At 36.6% G+C, this 24,233-nt stretch overlaps 3 protein-coding genes across 8 annotated transcripts in view; 2 read left to right on the top strand and 1 right to left on the bottom strand.

Annotated features, from left to right (window-relative positions):
- Positions 1-26: 26 nt before the first annotated feature.
- On the top strand, positions 27-17,721 carry supt20 (SPT20 homolog, SAGA complex component). Of its 5 annotated transcripts, none has more exons than XM_048181579.1 (24): positions 27-57; positions 600-677; positions 843-878; positions 1,015-1,140; positions 1,300-1,426; positions 1,543-1,646; positions 2,229-2,345; positions 2,434-2,487; positions 2,580-2,719; positions 3,821-3,980; positions 5,387-5,443; positions 6,336-6,407; positions 6,539-6,708; positions 6,937-6,969; positions 7,062-7,173; positions 7,460-7,565; positions 8,537-8,674; positions 9,652-9,925; positions 10,008-10,156; positions 10,251-10,309; positions 11,307-11,423; positions 13,082-13,181; positions 13,540-13,628; positions 16,869-17,721. In XM_048181579.1, the coding sequence occupies exons 2-24, from the start codon at positions 675-677 to the stop codon at positions 17,016-17,018; spliced, it is 2,493 nt and encodes an 830-aa protein (XP_048037536.1). In that variant the 5' UTR covers positions 27-57; positions 600-674; the 3' UTR covers positions 17,019-17,721. The 5 variants fall into 5 exon arrangements, with proteins under 5 accessions (XP_048037536.1, XP_048037535.1, XP_048037538.1 ...); XM_048181578.1 differs by having other exon boundaries at positions 45-141; XM_048181580.1 differs by having other exon boundaries at positions 46-141; positions 10,254-10,309.
- Positions 17,634-23,747, bottom strand: exosc8 (exosome component 8). The gene is made up of 11 exons (XM_048181647.1): positions 23,614-23,747; positions 23,421-23,457; positions 23,253-23,316; positions 23,069-23,142; positions 22,946-22,991; positions 22,756-22,861; positions 22,547-22,592; positions 22,368-22,464; positions 22,173-22,293; positions 21,877-21,983; positions 17,634-17,860 (listed from the first exon to the last, which is right to left on the bottom strand). Exons 1-11 carry the CDS (start codon positions 23,628-23,630, stop codon positions 17,742-17,744), a joined length of 834 nt encoding a protein of 277 aa, XP_048037604.1. The 5' UTR covers positions 23,631-23,747; the 3' UTR covers positions 17,634-17,741.
- alg5 (ALG5 dolichyl-phosphate beta-glucosyltransferase) overlaps positions 23,672-24,233 on the top strand; it is a 6,527-nt gene continuing 5,965 nt past the window's right edge. The window contains exon 1 of one of the 2 annotated variants that reach the window (XM_048181640.1): positions 23,672-23,793. Coding sequence is in view for 1 of the 2 variants with exons in the window: in XM_048181639.1 (XP_048037596.1) it covers positions 23,978-24,064 (87 nt within the window). In the remaining variant the exon portion in view is untranslated. The other variant, XM_048181639.1, reaches the window with a different exon arrangement.

Below are 24,233 nucleotides of genomic sequence, written 5' to 3'. Positions count from 1 at the left end.
CACGCGCGCACACCGGAAGTTTGGATTTTGTTGTTACACTGGAACAAAATGGCTGCTGTGAGTTTTTTTCATTGAAGGCACTGGAACATTTATTCCGCTTCTTGCTTTGGATTTTCTACCTGTGGTGATGCAACTCGATTGGCAAGTCTGTTTCAATGTTTGTCGCCATTGTCACTTCATGCCCCGCTCTATCAGGTGGTCGTGTTGTGTAGATTTGTGCATTTTAAGTGAGCTGTTAGCTGTGGTTAGCCAGCCTGTCGTTTGCTGGAGCTCCAGTGCTGAAGTTTGCCTTCTTCTGCTGGGATCACATTCTTCTGCATTTCATGAATGCATGCTATTTATTGCTATTGCATCCTTAAACACATACTCTGTCATCATCCTGTTGAAGTTCATCACATTTGTTTACCAGATGTTGGGATTGCATATATACACAGATGCATAACTGTCTTCATGAGCTGAGTTCATGCCTCATACTTTGTTTATTCGCATTCATACACTTGTCACTGGATGTCTGGGGTTGAGTTCTTAGTGGAAACTGTCAGCTGACAGATAAATGTGCGCGGGGAGTGTGTTTCTGAACTGTCTCTCTGTGATCTCAGGGCTTGAATGGTGTGTTTGTGGAGGTGACAGTGCTGGTGTAACACAACATCGCCTCCTGTCACACAGCAACCACGATGGTAAGAACTTCAGTTTTGGTTTAGTAATGTATTTTTAACAGGATTGGGTTTTATTTAACACTATGGGATTGATTTGATAATATTTGACATTGACTTGTTTGGACAATATGAGAGATTTGCCATGCATCTTTATGTTATGCATTTTTATTTATCTGTGTTCCACAGCAACAAGCCCTAGAATATGCATTGGATCGGGCTGAGGTATTTTTAAAAAAAAACTTATTTCTGTGTTGTTTTACACTGTACAATTTGATGTTTATTTTGTATCCATAATACCTGTTAATATGGCAATAATGTATTCTACTACTGTACTATGACATTGTTATATCTTGTTTAGTACATTGTTGAAAGTGCTCGTCAGCGACCAGGAAAGAGACGAGTGTCCTCGAGTGGAAGGAAATCCTTATATCAGAAACTTTATGAATTGTACATTGAAGAGTGTGAAAAAGAACCAGAGTTGAAGGTAATCTTCACCCGCTATAACACACAAACACATTTATATGTTTTACAGTAACTAGAAGACTAGCATTTTAATGAAGTGGCATTCGCAGCCCTTTTTTTGCTTCAATAATCTGACATATTTCTTAGTGAAACAAGATATATATATGCTTTCTTTTTGTAGAAACTGAGAAGAAATGTGAATCTACTAGAGAAGCTGGTCTCACAGGAGTCAGTTTCATGTCTGGTGGTCAACCTGTACCCTGGCAATGAAGGATATTCGCTTATGCTTAGAGGAAAAAATGGATCTGGTACTGTTTGCTTTTGTGTGTGTGTGCGTGCGTGTGTGTGTGTATTATGCTTAGCTTATCATGTTGCTTGTTAATAAACTCTTGCTTGAGCTAATGTTTTTATCCCGATATATTAGATTCAGAAACAATCCGACTTCGCTATGAAGAAGGAGAGTTACTGGAGTACCTGGATGCTGAGGAGCTGCCGCCCATCCTTGTAGACCTTCTAGAAAAATCACAGGTAATTTTATGCACTTGAAAAAGTCTGCCTTGACAGTTTCACTTTTTAAAAAAAAAAAATTAATTTTTAAAATATTTACATTTTATTTTCCATTAACATTACCTGCCCTGTAACAAGTTCAGAACACTGTAGTTATTATTAACTAAAACTATTATTAATTAGTTTTTGTTAATTAGAATAAAGCTTAAATAAAATAATATATAAATATTATATGAAACTTAAAAAAAAAATTAAAATGTTTAGTTGAAGAACTAAAATGACATAAAAATAAAAAGTTGAAGCTAAATAGAAATATTAAGAAAAACCCAAAACTAATAAAAATCACATAACTAAAATTAAAAAGAAACCCTCTAAATATAAAAATGAAAGCTAATTCAAAACATTAATAAATACTCTTAAAGTATATAAATAATACTAAAATAACCTGGTGTAGAATTAATTCAATATGTAATTTTAAATTAATTAACCTACATAAGTTTTTTTTATTACATCCAGTGTTGTTTCATTATAGCACAGTGACGGTCTGTAAACTGATGCTTAAACCAATGGCTTAGTTTCGTTTTTCTGCTTCTGTTCTGTCAGGTGAACATATTCCACTGTGGCTGTGTCATAGCCGAGGTCAGGGACTACCGACAGTCTGGAAACGCAAAGATGCCCACCTACCAGAGCCGGCACATCCTGCTGAGACCCACTATGCAGGTCAGTAAGAGTCCTGATCCATGACCAGCAGTCTCTGAGAAACTCGAGGTGAGTATTGTTATTAAGTTGTGTCTCTTCTCCATACCAGACCCTGATCTGTGACGTTCATGCTATGACAAGTGATCACCACAAGTGGACGCAGGTGAAGCGACTGCATAGAGCATTAAAAGTGACAGATTCTCAGCTCGGTATGGAGGAGGCTTCGGTTCTCATATGGTTTGAATGTGTTTATAGGATGATAAACTTCAGCTGGAGAGTCAGTTGATTCTGGCTACAGCAGAGCCTCTGTGTCTGGACCCTTCCATCTCTGTCAGCTGCACCACCAACCGTCTGCTCTACAACAAACAGAAGATGAACACACGATCCATGAAACGGTAATGCGCTTAGCTCTTCAGCTTTTCATTCAAATGTGTTGAGCTTTTTGTATACACTACCATTCAAAAAGGTTTGAGGGTAATGATTTTTACTTGAATATTTGAGTATATTTAAAATGATCTTTCAGAAATCATTCTATTATGCTGATTTGCTGCTCAAGAAATATTTATTATTAACAATGTTGAAAACTCCTTACAATTTTTGTAGAAACTAGGGCTGTTTAATGATTAATCGTGATTAATCGCATCTGAAATAAAAGTTTGTGTTTATATAAATTTAAATTATATATAAGTATTTATTGATTTTTATATTTTTATATGTATGTGTTTATAAATACAAAATAAATATACACAGCACACACATATATTATGTACACACAAACTTTTATTCTGGATGCGAATAATCGCGATTAATCACGATTAATCATTAAACAGCCATAGTAGAAACCACAATACACTTTTTAAAAAAATTCTTTGAATGTAAAGTTCACAAGAACAGCGTTTATTTAAAATAGAAATCTTTTGTAAGATTATAAATGATTTTACTGTCATTTTTGGTTTAATTTAATGCATCCTTGCTGAATAAGAGTATCAGTCTCTTAAAAAAAAAACATAGTTATCCCAGACTTTTGAATGGTAGTGTATGTTTGCATGTTCCTGTCATCTGCTGTTCAGTGTGTAGCATGATAATTAATAACTGCCAGCATTTTGCATCCAAGGAACTGCACATACTCACAGAGCTTATGTAGACATGCACAGCGTAGATCTTTTATTGTGTGTTTGTGGTTTGTCACCATCTGTGAACTGAGAAGCCGCTGCTATTCTGATCTCTCATTGTATTGTTGAGACTTAAAGGAATGTGGGTGTAAAGCTCTTTTGGCTGCTTCAGTTAAGTGCAAGAACCTGACAAGAATCTGTCCCTCGGTACTGACAAGAGCTAAATAAGAGGGTCATTTCATGTAGTTTTACCAAAGTTAAAGGCTTCAGAATGTTGTATTGTACAAAGAGAACCTGAAATGCAAAAGCAAAATATCAAATTCATCATATGTTAGTTATGCATCATTCAATGCCAATGGATGTCACATTTCTTTCCATCTGCAGGTGTTTTAGGAGGCATTCACGAGCAGCTCTGAACAGACAGCAGGAGATGATGAGCCACTGCCCCGCACTGCCACAGCTCCGACTCCTGGACTACCTGCAGAGGAGGAAAGAGAGGAAACCTGCTCCCTCCATAGACCTTAAGATCTCCAAAGCTGGGAATGTGAGTCAAACACGAAGACACAATCTGTTTTAATTTCTGTGCTGATTTGGGGCAAAAGTAATTAATTGAAACCTTGTAAAATATGTACACTACTGTTCTACTGGGTCAGTTACATTATTTTTTTTAAGAAATTACTTTTATTCAGCAAGGATCAAAAGTGAAAGTAAACACATTTATAATGTTACAAAAGATTTCTGTTTCAAATAAATACTGTTATTGCTGTTATTTTGAACTTTATGTTCAAAAACAATTTTTTTTTCACAAAAATATTGAGCCTTATTATACATCATTATAAACGCGCCGATTTTATGCTGCGGCCCCTTTAAATCCCGTGGTCCACGCCCACAGAGCTTGCGCTTGCCTTGAACAGTGCCTTAACAAAGTTCACACAGCTAATATAACCCTCAAAATGGATCTTTACAAAGTGTTCGTCATGCATGCGGCATGCATGCGTCGGATTATGTGAGTATTGTATACTGTTATATTGTTTACTTCTGATTTTGAATGAGTTTGATAGTGCTCCGTGGCTAACGGCTAATGCTACTCATTTATAAAGAATGAAGTTGTGTTTATGCATTATACAGACTGCAAGTGTTTAAAAATGAAAATAACGACGGCTCTCTTGTCTCCGTGAATACAGTAATAACCGATGGTAACTTTAACCACATTTAACAGTACATGAGCAACATGCTAATGAAACATTTAGAAAGACAGTTTACAAATATCACTAAAAATATCATGTTATCATGGATCATGTCAGTTATTATTGCTCCATCTGCCATTTTTCGCTGCTGTTCTTGCTTGCTTACCTAGTCTGATGATTTGGTTGTGCAGATCCAGACGTTAATACTGGCTGCCCTTGTCTAATGCCTTTTATAATGTTGGAAACGTGGGCTGGCATATGCAAATATTGGGGCCGTACACCCTGACTGTTACGTAACAGTCAGTGTTATGTTGAGCTTCGCCTGTTCTTCGGAGGTCTTTTAAACAAATGAGATTTATATAAAAAGGAGGAAACAATGGAGTTTGAGACTCACTGTATGTCATTTCCATGTACTGAACTCTTGTTATTTAACAATGCCAAGATAAATTAAATTTTTCATTCGAGGGCACCTTTAAAATACTTTTAAATTGAAAACTGCTTGTAGTAATATTTCACAATATTACTGTTTTTACTGTATTTTTGTTTAAATTAATGCAGCCTAGTTTAGAATTAAGAGGCATGTTTCAAAAGTGTTTAAAATCTTCCTGACCTCAAGCTTTTGAATGGCAATGTATTTATATTTAATCAAATGTCCGGTTTAAACAAATACTAAATATTCATTACAAGTTTTGGCTAGATCGTATCATTCTTTATCACTAGTGTGAGTGTTTATGTGTTTAAATCACTCTTGTTTGTCTTGTAGTGTGTGGACATGTGGAAACAGAACAGTTGTCAGCTGACCGTCCCAGCAGAAATTGATGTGAGTTGCTGAACATACAGTATCATTACTTTCTTTTCTGTATGTCTAACAGTATTTCATCACAGAAATAACTTCAGAAAAATGACTTGAAATGCATTGTTAAAGGTCCCGTTCTTCGTGATCCCATGTTTCAAACTTTAGTTAGTGTGTAATGTTGTTGTTAGAGTATAAATAAAATCTGTACAATTTTAAAGCTCAAAGTTCAATGCCAAGCGAGATATTTTATTTAACAGAAGTCGCCTACATCGAACGGCCAGTTTGGACTACATCCCTCTACTTCCTTCTTTAATGACGTCACTAAAACAGTTTTTTGACTAACCTCCGCCCACAGGAATACACAAGAGTTGCGTTTGTAGAGTGTGTTTGTCGCCATGTCGTCGAAACGCTGTTATTTTCATCCCGCAGTCCAATCACCGGGTCTGATTCTGGCTCAAATTGATAGGGTAAAATTAAAGACATGTTTACAATAACACTGAGCGCATGCATCTCCACGTTATGGTAAGAGGCGTGACCTTTCCGGGCACGGTTCGCTAAGCTGCTGTCGAATCACAACACAGGAACCGCTGGCACAATCAGAACTCGTTATGTATTTCTGAAGGAGGGACTTCATAGAACAAGGAAGTCATCAGCCTGTTTTTATGACAGTGGAAACAGCGGTATACAGATAGGTAAATTATGTGAAAAATACTGTGTTTTTTTACACGCGAAACATGAACACATGTTATATTGCACAATATAAACACAATCAAAGCTTCAAAAAAACACGAAAAACTGGACCTTTAAGATCATTTTCACAGTCTTGTGGCCTTCAGTGTTCTGTTGTGAGATGTTTGGAGATATTTTTTTTCCTGCAACCAAGTTTGTGAAAATGAGTTTTTCTCTCTGCCTCCAGGTGGAGAAATATGCAGTGGTTGAAAACTCAGTCAAAATAGATGACACTCAGCCCACTGTTTGGCCTGCACAGGTAACACAGTTGTGTGAATGTTACATAGTGTGACTATTATACAGTAATAACCCTGTAATACCCTGTAAAAAAAAAACCCACTGTTTTTTGTTGTTTTATCTGTGTGACATGTTGGCATTGTCTCTGAACAGGACGTGAGGGACGACTACATTTTCGAGTGCGAGATGGGAGGCCAGCCTCAAAGAACAAAAGTCACTATCTTCCAGACTATGGGTGACCCGCTGGTGTACGGGAAAATCTACAGCGCCAAAGACTCCAAATCAGAGGAGGACGTCACAGACCTGCACCTCATTCACCCACCGTAAGAAATCCTGACATTTTAGCATTTCACTTACAATTACTTACTTCACATTTGTATTACATTATACTATTCTCTTCTCTTATATTATACATTTATATGTGACCAATGGGAGAAGGGGAAGTGTCCAGGAAAATGACTATAACTTTTTTTGTATGTAAGATGAGAGTAGTTTTGCTTGCTTATTTGTTACTCACTTACCTGATCTTTTATTTTTTCTGTGGTTTGTAGATTCCTCATAGGTTCAAAGACAGACGCTGATCGGTAAGTATGGGAGCCGCTTTTTGTCGTTTGGTGTTGTTGGGTTTCTGGTCTTGGTTGTTTTCAGTCGCCATGTGAATATTTCTGTGCTGCAGGTTTGTAACGCAGTATAAAGAGGTGTATGAACGGGATGTGAAGTGTCAGGTGAAGATGTTGCACAACTCAGGCAGCGCAGGGTCACAGCTCTCCCCCTCCAGGGAGAACGAGGTGAGACACTTTGAAGTATGTTATATCTTACTGTTCCGACTATTATTTTAATCTGATTTGCATCAGGTCTGATGTATTTATTTCGCAGTTCATGTTACAGAAAAATAGATATGAGGTAGATATGCTCTTTTTCTGCCTGTCTAAATATTATTCCAAAAGTGATTGATTATAGAGTTATGTGCCATATATAGAAAATGGGTACCAAAACAGTTGCCATGTGAATTTTATGACATCCATGCATGATCCAAGATCAGTCCATTTTGATGGCTGTTTGTTGTTGATGCAGGCTGATGGTTTCTCAGCGCTGGTCCAGTCTTCGGTTTTAGGAAAGGGTGTCAAACACAGACCTCCTCCTATCAAACTGCCAGCCGGCTCAGCCTGCACCTCCTCAGGTGAGACAAACTTAATGTATGATGTAGTGTATGTGATGTACGTGCATTACATACTGTATGTTCATCATGTATGTATGTATGTATTCATACATGAACATATAATACATATATATATATATATATATATATATATATATATATATATATATATACATATATATAATAACACGCACATATCTATACACATTGAATTTTGAAACGTAAATACAATCGGCAGTAGTCAAAAGCTAAACGAACTGCGAATCTGTTCGGCTGATGATGTTTAATGTCGCCGACAATCTCTGTAGTCCCATTTAGCCACTTGTTAGCAACCGCCTTTTACAAGACAAGTAAAAGCTTTAAAAACATCACCAGCATTACAAAAGACGTTTCATCAGCTGAAAAAAGGGTTAGTTAAAAAAAAAAAAAAAAAAAAAAAAAAAAAAAAATTTAACATTCGCCAATGCACACATCAGTTATGGTAAATGGAAGCTCAAGAATGCTTGCTTGACGTGTGAGAACCAATGAGGTTCATTCTCGTGTGTTACGCAGCACGTTTGAACTTCCTCAAGAACCAGTGAGGTTTGTTCTCACATGTCTAGCAGGTACTGTTGAGCTTCTGTTTATGTTCGCTGATCAATGTTTATATGTGAATAAAATCCTAAATTAAATCTGTTCATCATATAAAGCGATCGAGTCTCTTTAGACAATTTGGAACAACATGAGGGTGAGTAATTAATGACAGAATTTTCATTTTTGGGTGAACTAACCATTTAAATAACATTACAATCCATTGAACGCAATTTATTCTGTTACTCACAGCCTCATTTTCATTCCTGTCAAAAATTAAATATGGCGCTACCCTAACTAAGGTCTATAGTTTGATGAAGGTCAGGTCAGGTCTCGATCTCATTCCCTTCCTTCTGTCTGTTAAAATGTGTTTTTGTCTCTCCACTTTAAAAATTGTACAAACACTCTGTCCTGTTGTCTAGGAAACCTGTACAGTACACAGGCCTCCAGCGGCCATCTCAAGTGCCCGACTCCTCCACCCACGAAGAATCAGTCGCTCTCCCGGAAACACTCCATGGAGCTTGGCCTGCTGTCCCCTGCTGCTCTCTCGCCCATGCAGAGTGAGTATCTCTCCATCCACAACCACAAAGCTGTCACTGACTAGGGCTGCATGATATATCGAAATAAAATCCATATGGCAATGTGACGTAGTGGAATTGTCAAATATATCCCATCAGCTCGTCAAAATAAAAGCTCCGTGGTTTATCGTTTTAAAAAGAAGAAATTAAGATGTAAATATTGGTACTGCAGGTTTGAAGTAAAATAAAATTATTTTTATATTTCACATTTTTATTTTATAGTACAATAGTGTTATTACAATATATTTCTTGGATTAAAAAATGTATAATAAAGAAATAAAAAATAATGTATTTTCTTTTAGAATATATTTTATAATATTTTTATTATATTTTATAATAATTATAATTTCTTTTTAATAATAATCACAATAAAATCTTTATAATTCATATTATTTTTATAGTCACTTGGTCAGAAACAGTGGGAATGTGGCCCATTAAAAAATCAAATGGAAAGATATTTAAAACAAACTCTAAAAAAAAAATTTGGTGTAGGATTTACTTACAATTTTCACTCAGAAACTGCTAGTAAATTTCACAAATAATTACAAAGAAATGGCAAGTAGCACATTGAGTTTTTAAGTAGAAAGACTGAAATAGTATTTTCTTGTCAAATTTGCTCCAATAATCTTTATTTAACTTCCAAAAACATTTTTAAAGCTTTTCCTAAATCATTCTGCCATTAAAAAGTCTTTAGAGTAAAAATTAATTTTTCATCATAATTTATTTTTTTTTCTATGAAGATGGCCCCATTCAATTCTCTGATTCATTCTTTCCAAATATAGCTCTTTAAGTCATCTGGTGAAAATTTGTATTCTGTACTTTTTATATCGCAGTATATAAAGCAGAAAAACAAAATATCGCAATGTCAGTTTTTTCCAATACCTTGCTGATGCGTTGCTTTCTAGCCAGATATTTGTTTATTAATGTTTCCCTCATTTTCCTCTGATTTTCCTCCATAGGATCAGGTACTCCCAAGCCCTCTACGCCCACCCCCACCAACACGCCGTGTTCTACGCCACACCCTGCCGATGTTCAGAGTGCCACGCCCTCAGTAACGCCCACCCCTCAGGACCCCACCCTTCCACAGCAACCTACCCTAATGACTCCCTTCGCCCAGCAGCAGATGGCCCTGCCCGTCATGACTATTCCCCTGCCCACGTCCAGTACCACATCTTCACAGGTCATGACCAACCCTGCAGGGCTGAACTTCATCAATGTGATGGGCCAAGTTTGGTAAGTGACTTTATTTTTCAAGGACATAAAAGGGAAAACTGGTTTTGTGCTCTTTACACGGCCTTTGGTTTCTTACACACAGCAGTCCACAGACCCTGATGAGTGGTTCTAACCCAATGCTGGGTTGTAGTCCTGGGACTCTGGCGTCTGGTATACCCCTGAGTGGACTTCTGCCCTCTGGTGGTCTTATGTCTGGAGCTCTGCCTGCCATGCAGCCTGCAGCTCCAGCAGGTAAACTACTCTATCAGTTGCTCCCTGCATGGTCAGATGTTCATCAGTGACTTTTACAAGTTGTCAGAAGAGTAAAATGTTAATGTTGTCCCAGCAGGTGGGCCTTTTGGCCTGAACAACAGCCCGGGACTGCGACCGCTTAACCTTCTTCAGGTGAGGGAGCTTTTCCAGTCGGTTACAGTCAGTGCCGGTCCTAGACTTCTGGGGCCCTAAGCAAAACTTTTAAGGGGCCCCTGTCAATGCATTCATAAAAACCCCAAAATGACCCCCAACCCCTTAATCTATTCTTTCAGAGCCTTTTCACTGTCAACAAACAACAGCGAGTTGAAACAATAATACAATAAAAAAAGAATCGCAAACAATAGGACAAATACAATAGAAAAAAGATACCAGTGAAATAAACAATTTAGCCTAATAATATTAATATCCTACTATACAGAAACTGAATAAAGTAATGAAGTGTAAAAATTAAACACTGCATAGTCTTCACCGAATGAATTAAATACACATTGATTCTTATTAAAGTTACTAAAGTTATTCAGCGAAGAGCAGTGAATGATTCTCTAGTTTTCTTTTGTTGTTTGATTAACATTAAATGCAGACAGCAGCAGGTTTATTAGGCTGCTGTCACTTTAAGAACGAATGCACAGATCTAATACACTGGCAAGCATTCGATTACTTTCCTAACTGTTTATGTTCACTTAAGACATAACTCAATGCTTTCACGTAAAAACTTCTCAAGACGGACATTCTGACATATTTTTGTGTGTATTTGTTCTTTAACCGTACATCCGACGCCCAAAGTAGCCTATACTTGTCCACGTTTCACTCCATCTCAGATCGCACGAACAGAAAGCCGCTTTTTAGTATTGAGCATTTAACTGATTTGGACGTTATGTAGGAAAGGCGACAGTGCACTGTTTTCAATGCGGCATTGTGTTTTCATAATTGTTGGAAACCTAAATCAAAAACGAAACTAAAAGTCTATTAATCTCTCAGCCCTAGACATTAAATCATCTTTGAGAGCAAGGGGGCCCCCTAGTGGTTCGGGGCCTTACGCAACTTGCCTGCTTTGCATATAGGAAGGTTGCAGTAATGGATTTTGTGGATATGATTCTCTCATTCCCTCCCATTTATTTTTTTCTTTCAGCTCCCTACAGGACCACTGATTTTTAACTCTCTACAGCAGCAGCAGTTGTCTCAGTTCTCCCCTCAACAGCAAAGCAGCCAGTCTGCCACATCCAGCCCACAGCAGCAAGGGGAATCAGTGAGTTAGACGCACTGTATCCATCATTTTACACAGCTATCATTATTCTATATGGCTGCCCCCGACTAAAGATTTTTTTAGTCAACTATTAGTCGTCCATTAAAGTGATTAGTCGACTAATTGCATGTTTATATTAATTTAATTCGTTAAATACTGAGGAGAATACTAAACCATAATGAGCGTTTAATATATATCCACGTAATATAGCCTATTCCGCACTCAAGCGCACACATAAAGCTTGTCGCAAAGCACCAGCTAATGTAAGGATAATTAAAAAATAGCAAGGACCCATTTTAATTATTTATTAATAAACTCATGTTTTCTGAGTCAGTGTCGGCTGCAAAAATGAAGTTGACGATGCTGCCTTGCCATCTCCGCAGTAGTGAACATGCCTATAGAGAGAAATGCATGACGGATTATATAAGCAGAAAGTACACAGCAAAATCTCCAGAGTTAAATCAGCTCTGCTCGGAGTACATATGGGCCCTCTCTAAAAAGTTTTACAGTAACACTGAAGCAGAGTTAAAGTTAATGAGATAATTAAGCAATGAATGAGCATTAGGTGATGAACACCTGCTGTTAACAAGCAGAATAACTGAAGAAAAGATAATCTTCCTCTGCTGAGATCTTGAGAGATATAATGTCTTTTATCTTCAGGTGATTTCATCTAAGACTGTGGCTGAAGTCAGTTGTAGTTCTTGTTTCTCTTTTCTTCATTGATTCTGCTTGTTAACAGCAGGTGTTCATCACTAAAGGCTCAATCATCACTTAATCGCTTAATTATCTCATTAACTAACTCTGCTTCAGTGTTACTTTAACACTATTTCGAGAGAGACCATAATGTACTCCGAGCAGAGTTGATTTAACTCTGGTGATTTTGCTGTGTATTTGTTTTCGAATTGGTTCATTTAAAAGTACACATTTCAAGCTTTCTATAGATACAGTATTTCTCATATCTGTGAGGCAAGTAGCCTATATGCTGTTTCGGTTCATTTTTGTGACGCGCTTCAGTTCACAGAGACCAAGACAGCAAAAAGCACATCCTGTTTGTTTTCTTTATTTTACAAAAGCACAACGTTTTGATGTTATTGTGAGTTTACACAAATAAAAGTGGTTTACAGTTTCAAATGATGTTTACTCTTACCTGTGTGTCGTCTTACCTGTGTTGTCAGGAAAAAATACAAGTGATCACGCCTCCATGTCATGCAGTAAGCGCGCTAATACATTAGCTTCCACGCTCCACACAAACACTTGGATATGCGCCTAATAATAGCGCACAATTATCTAGGTTAGAGCGAGCAGGCAAGTAAAGTTGCTACTACTTACATGTTTCAAATGATAAGTCATATTTGAGGTTGATGGATAATAGGCAAATGTTTGGATTTCCTGCTCAAAATACTGTGATTACCACAAGGACCTGCTGTTAAACGATCTGTCCCTCACAGACTGCGTGACTTCACCATGAGTTTTTTTTTTCCTGCGACTAACTGACAACACAATTGTAACTGACAATACAATTTTGGACAAATAAGCCTCTTCTAGTCAACTATTAGGGGGCAGCCCTATTATTCTAGTAATCTTGTAATGCTGAGGATCACCTTCAATAGTGTTAATGTGTGAAAATCTGAATAGTAATTCACTTGTCCTCTTTGAATCAGGCTGACTCGGGTCTGACGGCAGAACAGGGTCTGACCGCACAACAGACGGCAGTCATCAATCTCACCGGAGTGGGGGGATTCATGTCCCCTCAGGCAGCAGGTATAGACTCATGCACCGGATACATGCATTTCATTTCTCTGCTGCTACTCTCACCGTTATTCAAGTACATCTTTAGTCCAGATGTCTCTAACAGACACTAACACAACAAGTAGACATACTAATGGATTTAGATTTTGTAGTGTGTCATACTAATCTCAACATAGATCAATCGAAGTTAATTAGACCTGTTTTTTGACTATTTGGGTTTGTCATTTGATTAACATGATGGTGGATGCCACTTTTCCTCTTTCTGCTACATTCTACCTTTTATTTCCTGTGACCTCCCTCCCCACCCTGTTCTTTCTCTCTCCCCTCCCCTCCTCTTCCTCCTCCACCCCACCCCCTCTGTCCGTGGTAGTGCTGTCCCAGCTGGGTTGTGGTCTGGAGGGGTCCGGGCCCAGCCTACCGTCCCCGAGGCTCCAGCAACAGCACCAGCCACAGATCCAAGTAATGCAGCAACTTTGACCTCATCCACCCATAGACATGTGTATATCAGACTGACCTTTGACCTCTCAGACACTGATTCCCCTTGACTGACCTTTTGAAGACAACATGAATTCAAAACTGACCCTATTTTCTTCCTTAAAACACCTTTCTGGTTTTATTTTGCATTATTCATCAGTTCATATTATTCCAACGTGATTCGTAATCATCAAAACATGCGCACATAGAAGTGCCTGCTTTTTATAAACCAATCAGTTCTCAATGGATTAATTTAAGTGCCGCCCTACTTTTTTCCCCATGTTGAATATTGTTACACTCTGAAATAGTCACATTACAAAATTACTATATTATTATATATATTTTTTTATTTTTTTATCAAAAATTTGGGGTCAGTAATACTATTTAAGTCTCTTATTCTCACCAAGGCTGCATTTATTTGATCAAAAATACAGTAAAAACAGTAATATTGTAAAATATATTTTTACAATTTAAAAGAATTCTAATATATTTTCAAATGTATTTTATTCCTGTGATGGCAAAGCTGAATTTTCAGCATCATTACTCCAGTCTTTAGTGTCACATGATCTTTCAGAAATCCTTCTAATATGTTAATTATGTTAATTAAAACTCAAGAAACATTTCTTATTATTATCATCAATGTTGAAAACAGTTGTCCTGCTTAATATTTTTGTGGAAACCATGATTTTTTTTTTTTTTTCAGGATTCTTTGATGAATAGAAAGTTTAGACCTTAAAATCAGCATTTATTTGAAATGGAAATCTTTACATTATAACATCATGTCTTTACTGTCACTTTTGATCAGTTTAATTTGTCCTTACTGAACAAAAGTATTCATTTCTTTCAAAAAAAAATTCTTACTGACCCCAAACTTTTGAACAGTAGAATATAGTGACATCTAAGGACAAATTCATAATTCATCCCAAAATCATAACCTTTTTTTCTTTTCTTTTCTTACTACACATTTTGAGTTCAAAGGTCTGGTGCAAGACTGTGGATCAGTCTGTTATATGATGTCTATGCATTCACTCTTTAAATGTTTCAGACAACACAGCTAAACACTGTTGTTCATTAGATTCACATCAGCAGTTTCTTTCCTGGCTACTTCTGAACGATGTGTAAAGCTTGCTGTGTTTGAGTGACAATTCTTCTGTCTAAGCCCTTACCAACATCTTTGCATATAATGTCGAGCTTGTGGCATATCTCTTAACAGCTGCTTGAGAAGCATGTTTTTATAGCAATATATGTATAATATTTATATATAACTTCAGAAATATCTTATTTAGGAGGATTCATCAGATTTCATTTGTGTTGTTTTATCCATCATGCACATCTGAGCCCAGTAACAGCTGAACCCTTGCATTAGTCCCAGCTGAGATGCGAGTTGAAGTTGCTGTCTTACTGACACCAAACGACAGCATGGCAGTGTGTGTGTGTGTGTGTGTGTGTAATACAGGATAACTGACAAAACAGCTGCATTGCACTTTTACTTTTACCGCCTTCCTTTTCCATTGCTACTGCTCGATCCTTTCCTGTTTCTCACAATTTATCATTCCTATTCTTCCCCCCATTCATTACCCCAGAATATACCATTCCTCCCTCTTTCAGCTTCACCCAGCTTCTGCAGAAACCTTTGATGTCTGTCCAGCGTGTTGCATTTTTATTTTCACTGCAGTGTTAATGAATGGTGGGTTCCTTTCAGCAGCTCTGCTTTAGTTGAAACTCTTCCATTATCTGAGCCAACGGGAGGGGCGACACAAACATGTTCTGCATGTAAAATTGTTGTATCTAATGTACATTAACAGTTTTACAGCTATTTTCCAAACTGTAGCCTTTGCCGTCATCTAACACTCATCTAAAGTTTATCTTTAAATCAATAATTTAGTAAGTGTTACAGGGTAAGTTCACCCAAAAATGAAAATTCTGTCATTAATTACTCACCCTCATGTCGTTCCACACCCGTAAGGACTTTGTTCATCTTCGGAACACAAATTAAGACATTTTTGATGAAATCAGATAGCTCTCTGACCCTCCATAGACAGCAATTTAATTACCACTTTCAAGGCCCAGAAAGGTAGTAAAGACATCGTTAAAATAGTCCATGTGACTACAGTGGTTCAACTTTAATTTTATTAAGTGACGAGAATACTTTTTGTACGCAAAAACGTGCGATGCTGATGAAGGAGCTGGCCAATAATGAGTAGTCACATGGACTATTTTAACGATCTTAATTTGTGTTCTGAAGTTGAACGAAGGTCTTACAGGTTTGGAACAATGTGAGGGTGAGTAATTAATGACAGAAATTTAATTTTTGGGTAAACTAACCCTTTAAATGTAATCTTTAGCAAATCTCAAAATCGAATATCCATTTTTTTCATATTGTACATCATAATGCTGTGATGCCTAAATTCACTTAGCATTTAATACGATTTAAGTTTATGGTGTTTTATTTTTTAATAATAGACAAAATAGTATAGAATTTATCTGTTATCATGCCAGAACATGAAAATATTTATCTACACAAGTCATCAACTCATCTTTTTTAAAGAAAATTCATATGCAGTCACATTTTAAACTACTGTTAATTAAAAAAATAAAAAAAAGTCTTATGTTCACCAAGGCTGCATTTATTTGATCAAAGAAATACAGTAAAAACAGTAATATTGTGAAATATTATGTGAAATTTAAAATAACTGTTCTATTTTAATATATTTAAAAATGTAATTTATTCCTGAGAATAAACTATAGTCTTCAGTGTCACATGATCCAGATTTGGTGCTCAAGAAGCATTTCTTATTGTTTTCAATGTTGAGAACAGTTGTGCTGCTTGAATATATTTGTGGAAACTGAAGCATTTTTTGAAAGAAAATAGAAGTCTTTTGTAACATTTTAAAAAATCTTTACTGTCACTTTTGATCAATTTAATGTGTCCTTGCTGAATAAAAGTATTAATTTCTTTAAAAAAATAAAAACCTTTGAACAGTAGTGCATGTCTCTTTAAAACAAATATTATTTTGAATATCATTTAAATATTTAATTACATTTTTCCCACATTGTTATAATTTAAAATTGTACTATTTAGTGGGTGTCAGTTTGATGATCATAACATTTAACTCCCTGGCTACATGTAAGAAATGCTTCTGAGGCACAGCTGCTGTGAGAGGAGACTCTGGGTACATTTTTAATTGCACAAATTCATTATCCGTTACTTTCCCTTTCGCACAGTTGCAATTCTTGCAGCACCAAATGCAACAGCAGCAAATGGGTATGGCAGTGGGGGCAGCGGCACAGGCGGCGCTGCCACGGCAACATTCCGCCAACCAGCCAAGAAGTAAGAGGAAACGCAGCACACCACAGCCCCTCCCCAAATCATGACCTACAGCCCCGCCCACTAACCCATCATGAGGACGTCAACAAACAGCACTGTGCTTGATCGGCAGCATTTTACGGACAGACTGTGGCTCAACCGGACTAAAGTTGAATTTTTTTTTTTTTACGCTCATAGGGGTGCAGGAATTGCCCACCTGACCTCAGGCCGGACGAATAGATGTATTACAGCGAGGACATTTAGAGCAGAGGACCTTAGAGTATTACCGTATTTTTTAAAGAAATACAAGATATGAAATCAGACAATTCTTCTTGTAGGGTTCTCTACGGCATGCTGTCTTTATTTTCCTTCCAAATGGCCCTTTCAACGAGAGCCTGTTTGGCTCGAAAGGGTGGACCCTACGCACACTAATAAGGGCCGTACAGATGTGCCTAAATCACCTGTTGCTCACCTTTACCGTTACGAGAAATCATTCTCTCTACTGCTGGATGTCAGAGTGATGGGCCGCCTTGTCCCAGCATGCAATTACATGTGCGGTTTTTATACGGCACATTTTAAAATGGCATTTTGTTATACTGAGAGGGGAGTTGATGTATATTCTTATGGAGAAAAAAAAATCTAAACCATGTGAGTGGATGACATTTCTGAACACTGAGGCAGAATTTTTGTAAATGATCTTTGTCGGCAGTTTTATTGTGATAAAAAAGAAAGTATATATTGACAGTGAAAAATACAACTTTTAGATAAAAACGTCACGACTGTGTGTGTGTTTATTTCGTCGTCTTCACGCTCCCAATGACTTTGTCCACTAGTTTGCTGATTTCTTTGTTTCTCGTTATGGCTCGATTGATGCAGTGTTGTAGTTTCTCACCGGATAACGACGTCCCACCTAAAGCAAAAAAAATTATATTTGTTTTTAAAGGTGCCATCGAATGAAAAATTTAATTTACCTCGGCATAGATGAATAACAAGAGTTCAGTACATGGAAATGACATACAGTGAGTCTGAAACACCATTGCTTCCTCCTTCTTATGTAAATCTCATTTGTTTAAAAGACCTCCGAAGAACAGGCGAATCTCAACATAACACCGACTGTTACGTAACAGTCGGGATCATTAATATGTACGCCCCCAATATTTGCATATGTCAGCTCATGTTCAAGGCATTAGACAAGGGCAGGACGTCTGGATGTGCACAGCCGAATCATCAGACTAGGTAAGCAAGCAAGAACAATAGTGAAAAATGGCAGATGGAGCAATAATAACTGACATGATCCATGATATTTTTAGTGATATTTTTAAATTGTCTTTCTAAATGTTTCGTTAGCATATTGCTAATGTACTGTTAAATGTGGTTAAAGTTACCATCGTTTCTTATCGAAATCGAAATCTCTCCAACAGTGTGTAATGTTAGCTTTAGCCACAAAGCACAGCCTCAAACTCATTCAGAATCAAATGTAAACATCCAAATACAGGGTTCCCACGCTTCTTGAAAGTACTTGAAAGTACTTGGATTTCAGACACATGAATTCAAGGCCTGGAAAGTACTTGAAAACAATATTGGTCCTTGAAAGTGCTTGAATTAAATTTGAAACAAATTTTGTGAAAATTTATTATAAGATGCCCCTCTTAGTCCTAGTATATTTGTTTTGGAATATTATTTTACAATCAGTTTCCGAGTGTTTTCCATTGCGGTACTTTCCCTTACTTGTTATTAGGCAGGGCTTGGACATTTGAGCTGTGACACTTGTTGTGTCCGAAATGAACATTCTTATAGGTGTGTGCGATTTTGATCGTGGACGATTAAAAGGTCTCCATGATCTGCTTTTGAAGAAATATTGTATCGTGCTATATCGCTTTCTGTCAGTTAGTTGCAGTCCTGGCGCCTCTGTCTCAACATACTGTGCAGTACAAAGCGACATACATTCACATCACATGTTAAAACAGCGATAGAGTTATACTCACGGAACACTGCAGTTATTCACAATCACAAAAGTTTATTATTTGCATGCGTTTTAAAGCCTTGCCAGTGAAACATTTTATCTGCGTGCTCGTCTAACACAGGCTTCTCTGAGCCGAAGCGCGCACACTCTAAAACCCTGTCAAACACTGCATTTGCTGGACAAAGTTATCATTCGCATCTTATTCTGCTAATACAGTCAATACACACAAGGTTTACACTACACCATCGGTTAAGTGTAAAGTTCAGCAGTTGAGAGAAAATCGAATCCGTGTCAATATATTAAATGCGCGCAATAGCCTTAAAGGGACAGACAACAAATGCTGCGACTTGTGAAAAAAATGAAAATTCTGTCACTCTAAAGTTGATCCAAACCTGTATTCATTTGTCTTGTGCTGAACACAAAAGAACACATTTTGAAGAACGTGGGTAACCAAACATTTCCTACTACCCATTGACATCCATAGTATTTTCTTTCCTACTATGGAACTCACTGGGGACCAGCTGTTTGGTTACCCACATTCTTCAAAAAAAAACTTGGATGTTCAACAGAAGAAATGTATTTGGGTTTTAAACAACTCTTATGGTAAGTAAATAATGACAGAATTTCCTTTTTTTTTCCAATTTCTTTTCAATTTCATTTTTTTTTTTCAATTACAGTAGCTTTAACAAGAAACTCATAAGAATTGTGATATATAAATTACAATTCTGATTTTTTTTTTCTCAGAATTGCAAGCTTATATATGATGTTTTCTTAACAAAGTTCGGGAGGAGCAAGTTCAGATTAACCTAATTAGCACAGGTGGAGAGCATTCAGTTTTACTCAACTCAACCAATGACTAGAGGTATAAATACAGCAGACTTACCTCTGTTCATCTGAGAGTTTATCAGCATCCCTCCTCCACCCCATCTCCTCACTTATAGTTCTATCTACTTTTACCACACCGAGGGGAGTACTCTGGGTTTGGGCCAAAATTTCAAGCTCGGAGCCCTCTCCCCGGACAGCACGCCAAATACGCATAACTTTACTGTATTTAATTATATGGATATGTGAACTCGTGAACTATAATATATTGTATATATTCTGACTTAAAGCCACATTTACGATCCATATAATCCTTTTTTTTTTCACTCAATTGCAAAATGTATTTTTATAATATTCTCTCTATATTATAATGTTTTTACTGAAGTAATGATTCATAAAAAATGAAAACCAAAACTAGTATGGAATAATTATTAACATTTAGGGATAAGAAAGCTGCAAATATATATTTCCAAAATTAACGTACAAATGATTCTGTTCCTCTTCCGGGTTAAAATGGGTGCATATGCAATAGTATGATTAAAATGTTACGTACTGTAAGAGGTCTTTCATGACACTCCATATGTAATGTGAATTTGATAGGTGCTTGATATAAAATAAACGGTGCTTGAAAAAGTCCTTGAAAGTCCTTGAATCTGGTGTTCATGAAAGAGTGGGAACCCTGAAATAAATACTATACTCACAGGAATCGATGCATGCATGCAGCATGAATGACGAACACTTTGTAAAGACCCATTTTGAGGGTTATATTAGCTGTGTGTACTTTGTTTATGCTGGTTAAGGCAGTCGAGAGCTCGGGGGCAGGGGAGCGCGAGATTTAAAGGGGCCGCGCACTGAATCGGTGCATATATAATTATGGCTCAAAATAGGCAGTTAAAAAAATTATTAAAAAAAAAATCTATTTTGAGCTGAAACTTCACAGACACGTTCAAGGGACACCATAGACTTATATTACATCTTGTTAAAACTGGTTCTAGGGCACCTTTAAATCTACAAAAAATATTCAATCAAATCTACAGACCACAAAAATTCAATCTGAAGATGCTCATCTACAATCTTGTCACCTTTGACAAACTGATGCTTTGGATCCAAAATATGTAATTTATGTGATTCATGTAAATTCGATAATTTTTTTTTTTTTTTTTTTTTTTATAGTTTTGAGAATCATTTATAAATCTGTTATGTATCCCTGCGATTTTTTTTTTTCCGCCAAAATAAAAGTTCTATGGTTTAGCGAGTTTTTGAAAGCAAAGAAATTAAGACATGAATGAAATTGTAATTTTACTGTTATGTAAAATTAAATACTCATTTTATTTTACAGTACAATAGCATTACATTTATATTAATGCATTTAGCAGACGCTTTTATCCGAAGTGACTTAATTTAACTATATACAGTCAAGGATGAGTTTTTCCTTATATCCTCATGTTAAAATTGTTGCTCTGCTGTCTCCGTCATATGGAAGCTTGTTTCCACAATGGTATAAAAAATTGCGACTTTTTCATCATTCTGACTTTTTTTGGTCAAAATTCTGAGTTTTTTCTTGCAATTCCGACTGTTTTCTCGACTTTGATTCTATCAACTCTGAGTCCAAGATTGTCACAATTTTAAATTTTTAGAGAGTTTGTATCTTACAATTTTGCTTTAATTTCTAGCAATTCTAAGATTCTCACAATTCTAACTTTTTATCTCGCAATTCTGATTTTGATTCTATCAATTCTGTGTCTCAGATTCTCACAATTCTATCTTTTCTCGCAATTCTGAGTTTATATCTTGCAATTCCGATTTTATTTCTAGCAATTCCAAGATTCTCACAATTCTAACTTTTTATCTTGCAATTCTGACTTTATTTCTAGCAATTTCAAAATTCTCACAATTCTAACTTTTTTCCCACAATACCGAGATTCGATATAAACTCGGAATTGCGAGAAGTCAGAATTGTGAGATGTAAACTAAAATTGCAGGAAAAATAGTCTGAAATGTGAGATAAAAAGTAAATTACCTTTTTAACTTTATTCCGTGGTGGAAACAAGCTTCCATACTGTCCCCTTTTTCACCCTGATAAGTTTGTATCCCTGATGCTGTAAATAACCTGCAATTTTGTGTCAGATGTCTTTGTTCACCTGGTTTGTGGACGGCACAGAGTCGATCCTTCTCATCCGTTACCACAGTCATTAATGCTGTGGACAAGATTTCCTCTTCCGCCGTGGGGTCGACGATGATGATGGAACTGCGAAAAGAGGAAATGGAAAAAGTGTCTGTGAACTCATTCTTGGGTCATTTCTAAAAAATAATTATATTGATCTGAGACCAGTGTTCTTGTTCTTAATGATTATTAAGTTCATCTGGCTAGACTAAATGGTGTGTTTTTAACATCAACCAACATTGCAGTTGTGTAATAGAGAAATAAGTTAATTACTCGTCAAATACTGCAAATGATGAGCCGACTGGGTGCCGGCTGATCTTCAAGGGTCTCTTCTTCTGGATGTCAACTTCTGCTAAATCTGTCTCTTTGTTTATAGTGACTTCAGGAAGTTGGGCTGAGAAATTGGAAACATGTTTAGTTGTCATCATAAAAGCAGGAGGAAATGTTATATTCAGATGAAGTGCTCACCGTTCTTTAAAGCTGCCAGCAAAACTATGATGCAAGCGTCAAGTAAGTTCCCGTCATAATCCAAACACATAATATCACAGTACAGCACCCAACAAAGCTAGAAAATAAGTCATAAATGAAATGTAAAGGATTTGAAATAGTCAATTTGATGCTATTTTTAGAATATATATATGTCTTACCTTAGCTTTTTCAATGCACAATTCCTCCATATTTATTAAATCTGAACTGCAGAGCAGAAAAACGAATTAAGCAATAATAACCCTGATAATGTTTTGGCTTGACAAACATTATTTGTAGGCTTGCTAAAATTTCTGAGGAATAACTTTTTTCTTTTTTTGACAACCAATCCCACAAACAAATGATTTTTTTTTCTTTTCTTGAGCTGTACCTCTCAATGACATCTGCGATAAATTGGCTGGCTGCCTGAGCCTGTTCTCCTGGTGGTCCAGGTCTGAATTTAGATGAGCACAGTGGAGGCAGATCTACATTTGGGACTTGGAGACCAAAGAGGAAATTGAGTGAAATTTCATTCAACACCCCAATGTATAACATTTGTCAATTACCCAATTGTAATTTACCTATATATCCTTTATTTGGAGCATCAGAGGGTGGCATAGTTAATTCCTGCAAGAAAGAAATGCTGTAATTTCATAATCCTTCACCATATCATAGTTTTTTAGGAAAATAAAAATGATTCTTACAGCTTTTATCCCACAAATCACTGTGGTGTTTCCAATTTTCACCATTGCTGATCCGTCAGCTGTAGATATGGAGCCTAGAAGGACACATTTATCCAATTATATCTAATGACTCCTCTGTATAAAGCACTGAAAATTATTCTGGTCATTTTAATGTGTTATTTTATAATATGCATGTAATACTTACTAATATTTAAGGTTGTGGGTCTAAACTCTCCCAATTCCCTTCCATCTGGACGACAGTTTTCTTTCTATTGAATATTAGATTAAGATAATGAATAATTGAATATTAGGGAAACAAATTACCTGTGTTATACCACTGATCCAACTTCATAGCTGACAGAAATCAACTCACCAAAAAGCTCCTGTGATATTCTAAAGGCTCTGCGGTTCTTAAAAAAACAAAACAAACACACACCTCATTATTTACGTTAAACAATACCGCGAAATCACCATCTCACTATCCTGAAAACCTCTAGTATATTAAATTATTAGTTATTCAGATACAATCTACATATGCAATTCATGCTGTATTGTAATTCACTTACTTGAAACCAGCCGCCATGATGTTTAGAAGCACCACGTGAAAACTGCAGTGACGTAAAGAGGTGAATCTCCCGTCCTCCGCTCCAGTGTGGGGCGCTAGTGCTGTTTCTCATCGGCCGCTCTGCAGCGCTGCGTTTTCTTCGCCCGCTGCTGATGATGTGGTTTGTTAGGACGACTTCCGCGTAGGTGTTTTTCTGTGACTGGAAGTAAAGTTCAACAATGGAGATTTAACTGTTTATTCCGTGAATTAGTACGACACCCATTCATATATGTCCCGCCTCACGAAGGCTCATTTTAAAACTGCTCTGTATGATACAGTAGGGTAGTTTAGCTGTAAACTGGTGACAGCTTCCCTTCAGTGCTATAATGTTGACTGAGAAATGGATGATGGATTTCTGTTTATGTGAATTATTGCAGTGTTCGATGATCTTGGCGCTGGTCGTCTTACTTTTGGTACATCTTATAATTTTTATATTATTGTGGAAGTTTTTATAATCTTTATATTATTGTAGAGTTTGTATGTTTATGATTTATGCTTGACCTATCCATGCTGTTATTATTATTTGTTTATGAAATATTAATTTGTAACGAAATTGTTCTTTTGAAATATTTGTGATAGTAT

The sequence above is a fragment of the Megalobrama amblycephala genome, linkage group LG2, assembly GCF_018812025.1.
Source record: "Megalobrama amblycephala isolate DHTTF-2021 linkage group LG2, ASM1881202v1, whole genome shotgun sequence".
Taxonomy (NCBI): Eukaryota; Metazoa; Chordata; class Actinopteri; order Cypriniformes; family Xenocyprididae; genus Megalobrama; species Megalobrama amblycephala.
The sequence above is the reverse complement of the archived record's forward strand: the minus strand, read 5'-3'. Positions and strand labels throughout refer to the sequence as shown.

Bases quoted from the DNA above. Each gene is read 5' to 3' on its own strand.
- supt20 (XM_048181579.1), top strand. The intron at 1,427-1,542 runs GTACTGTTTGCT...CCGATATATTAG, and splicing joins TAGAGGAAAAAATGGATCTG to ATTCAGAAACAATCCGACTT. The intron at 2,720-3,820 runs GTAATGCGCTTA...TTCCATCTGCAG, and splicing joins AACACACGATCCATGAAACG to GTGTTTTAGGAGGCATTCAC.
- exosc8 (XM_048181647.1), bottom strand. The intron at 22,992-23,068 runs GTAAGAATCATT...TCTTTCTTGCAG, and splicing joins TGATTTGTGGGATAAAAGCT to GAATTAACTATGCCACCCTC. The intron at 22,862-22,945 runs GTAAATTACAAT...TTGGTCTCCAAG, and splicing joins TCCAAATAAAGGATATATAG to TCCCAAATGTAGATCTGCCT.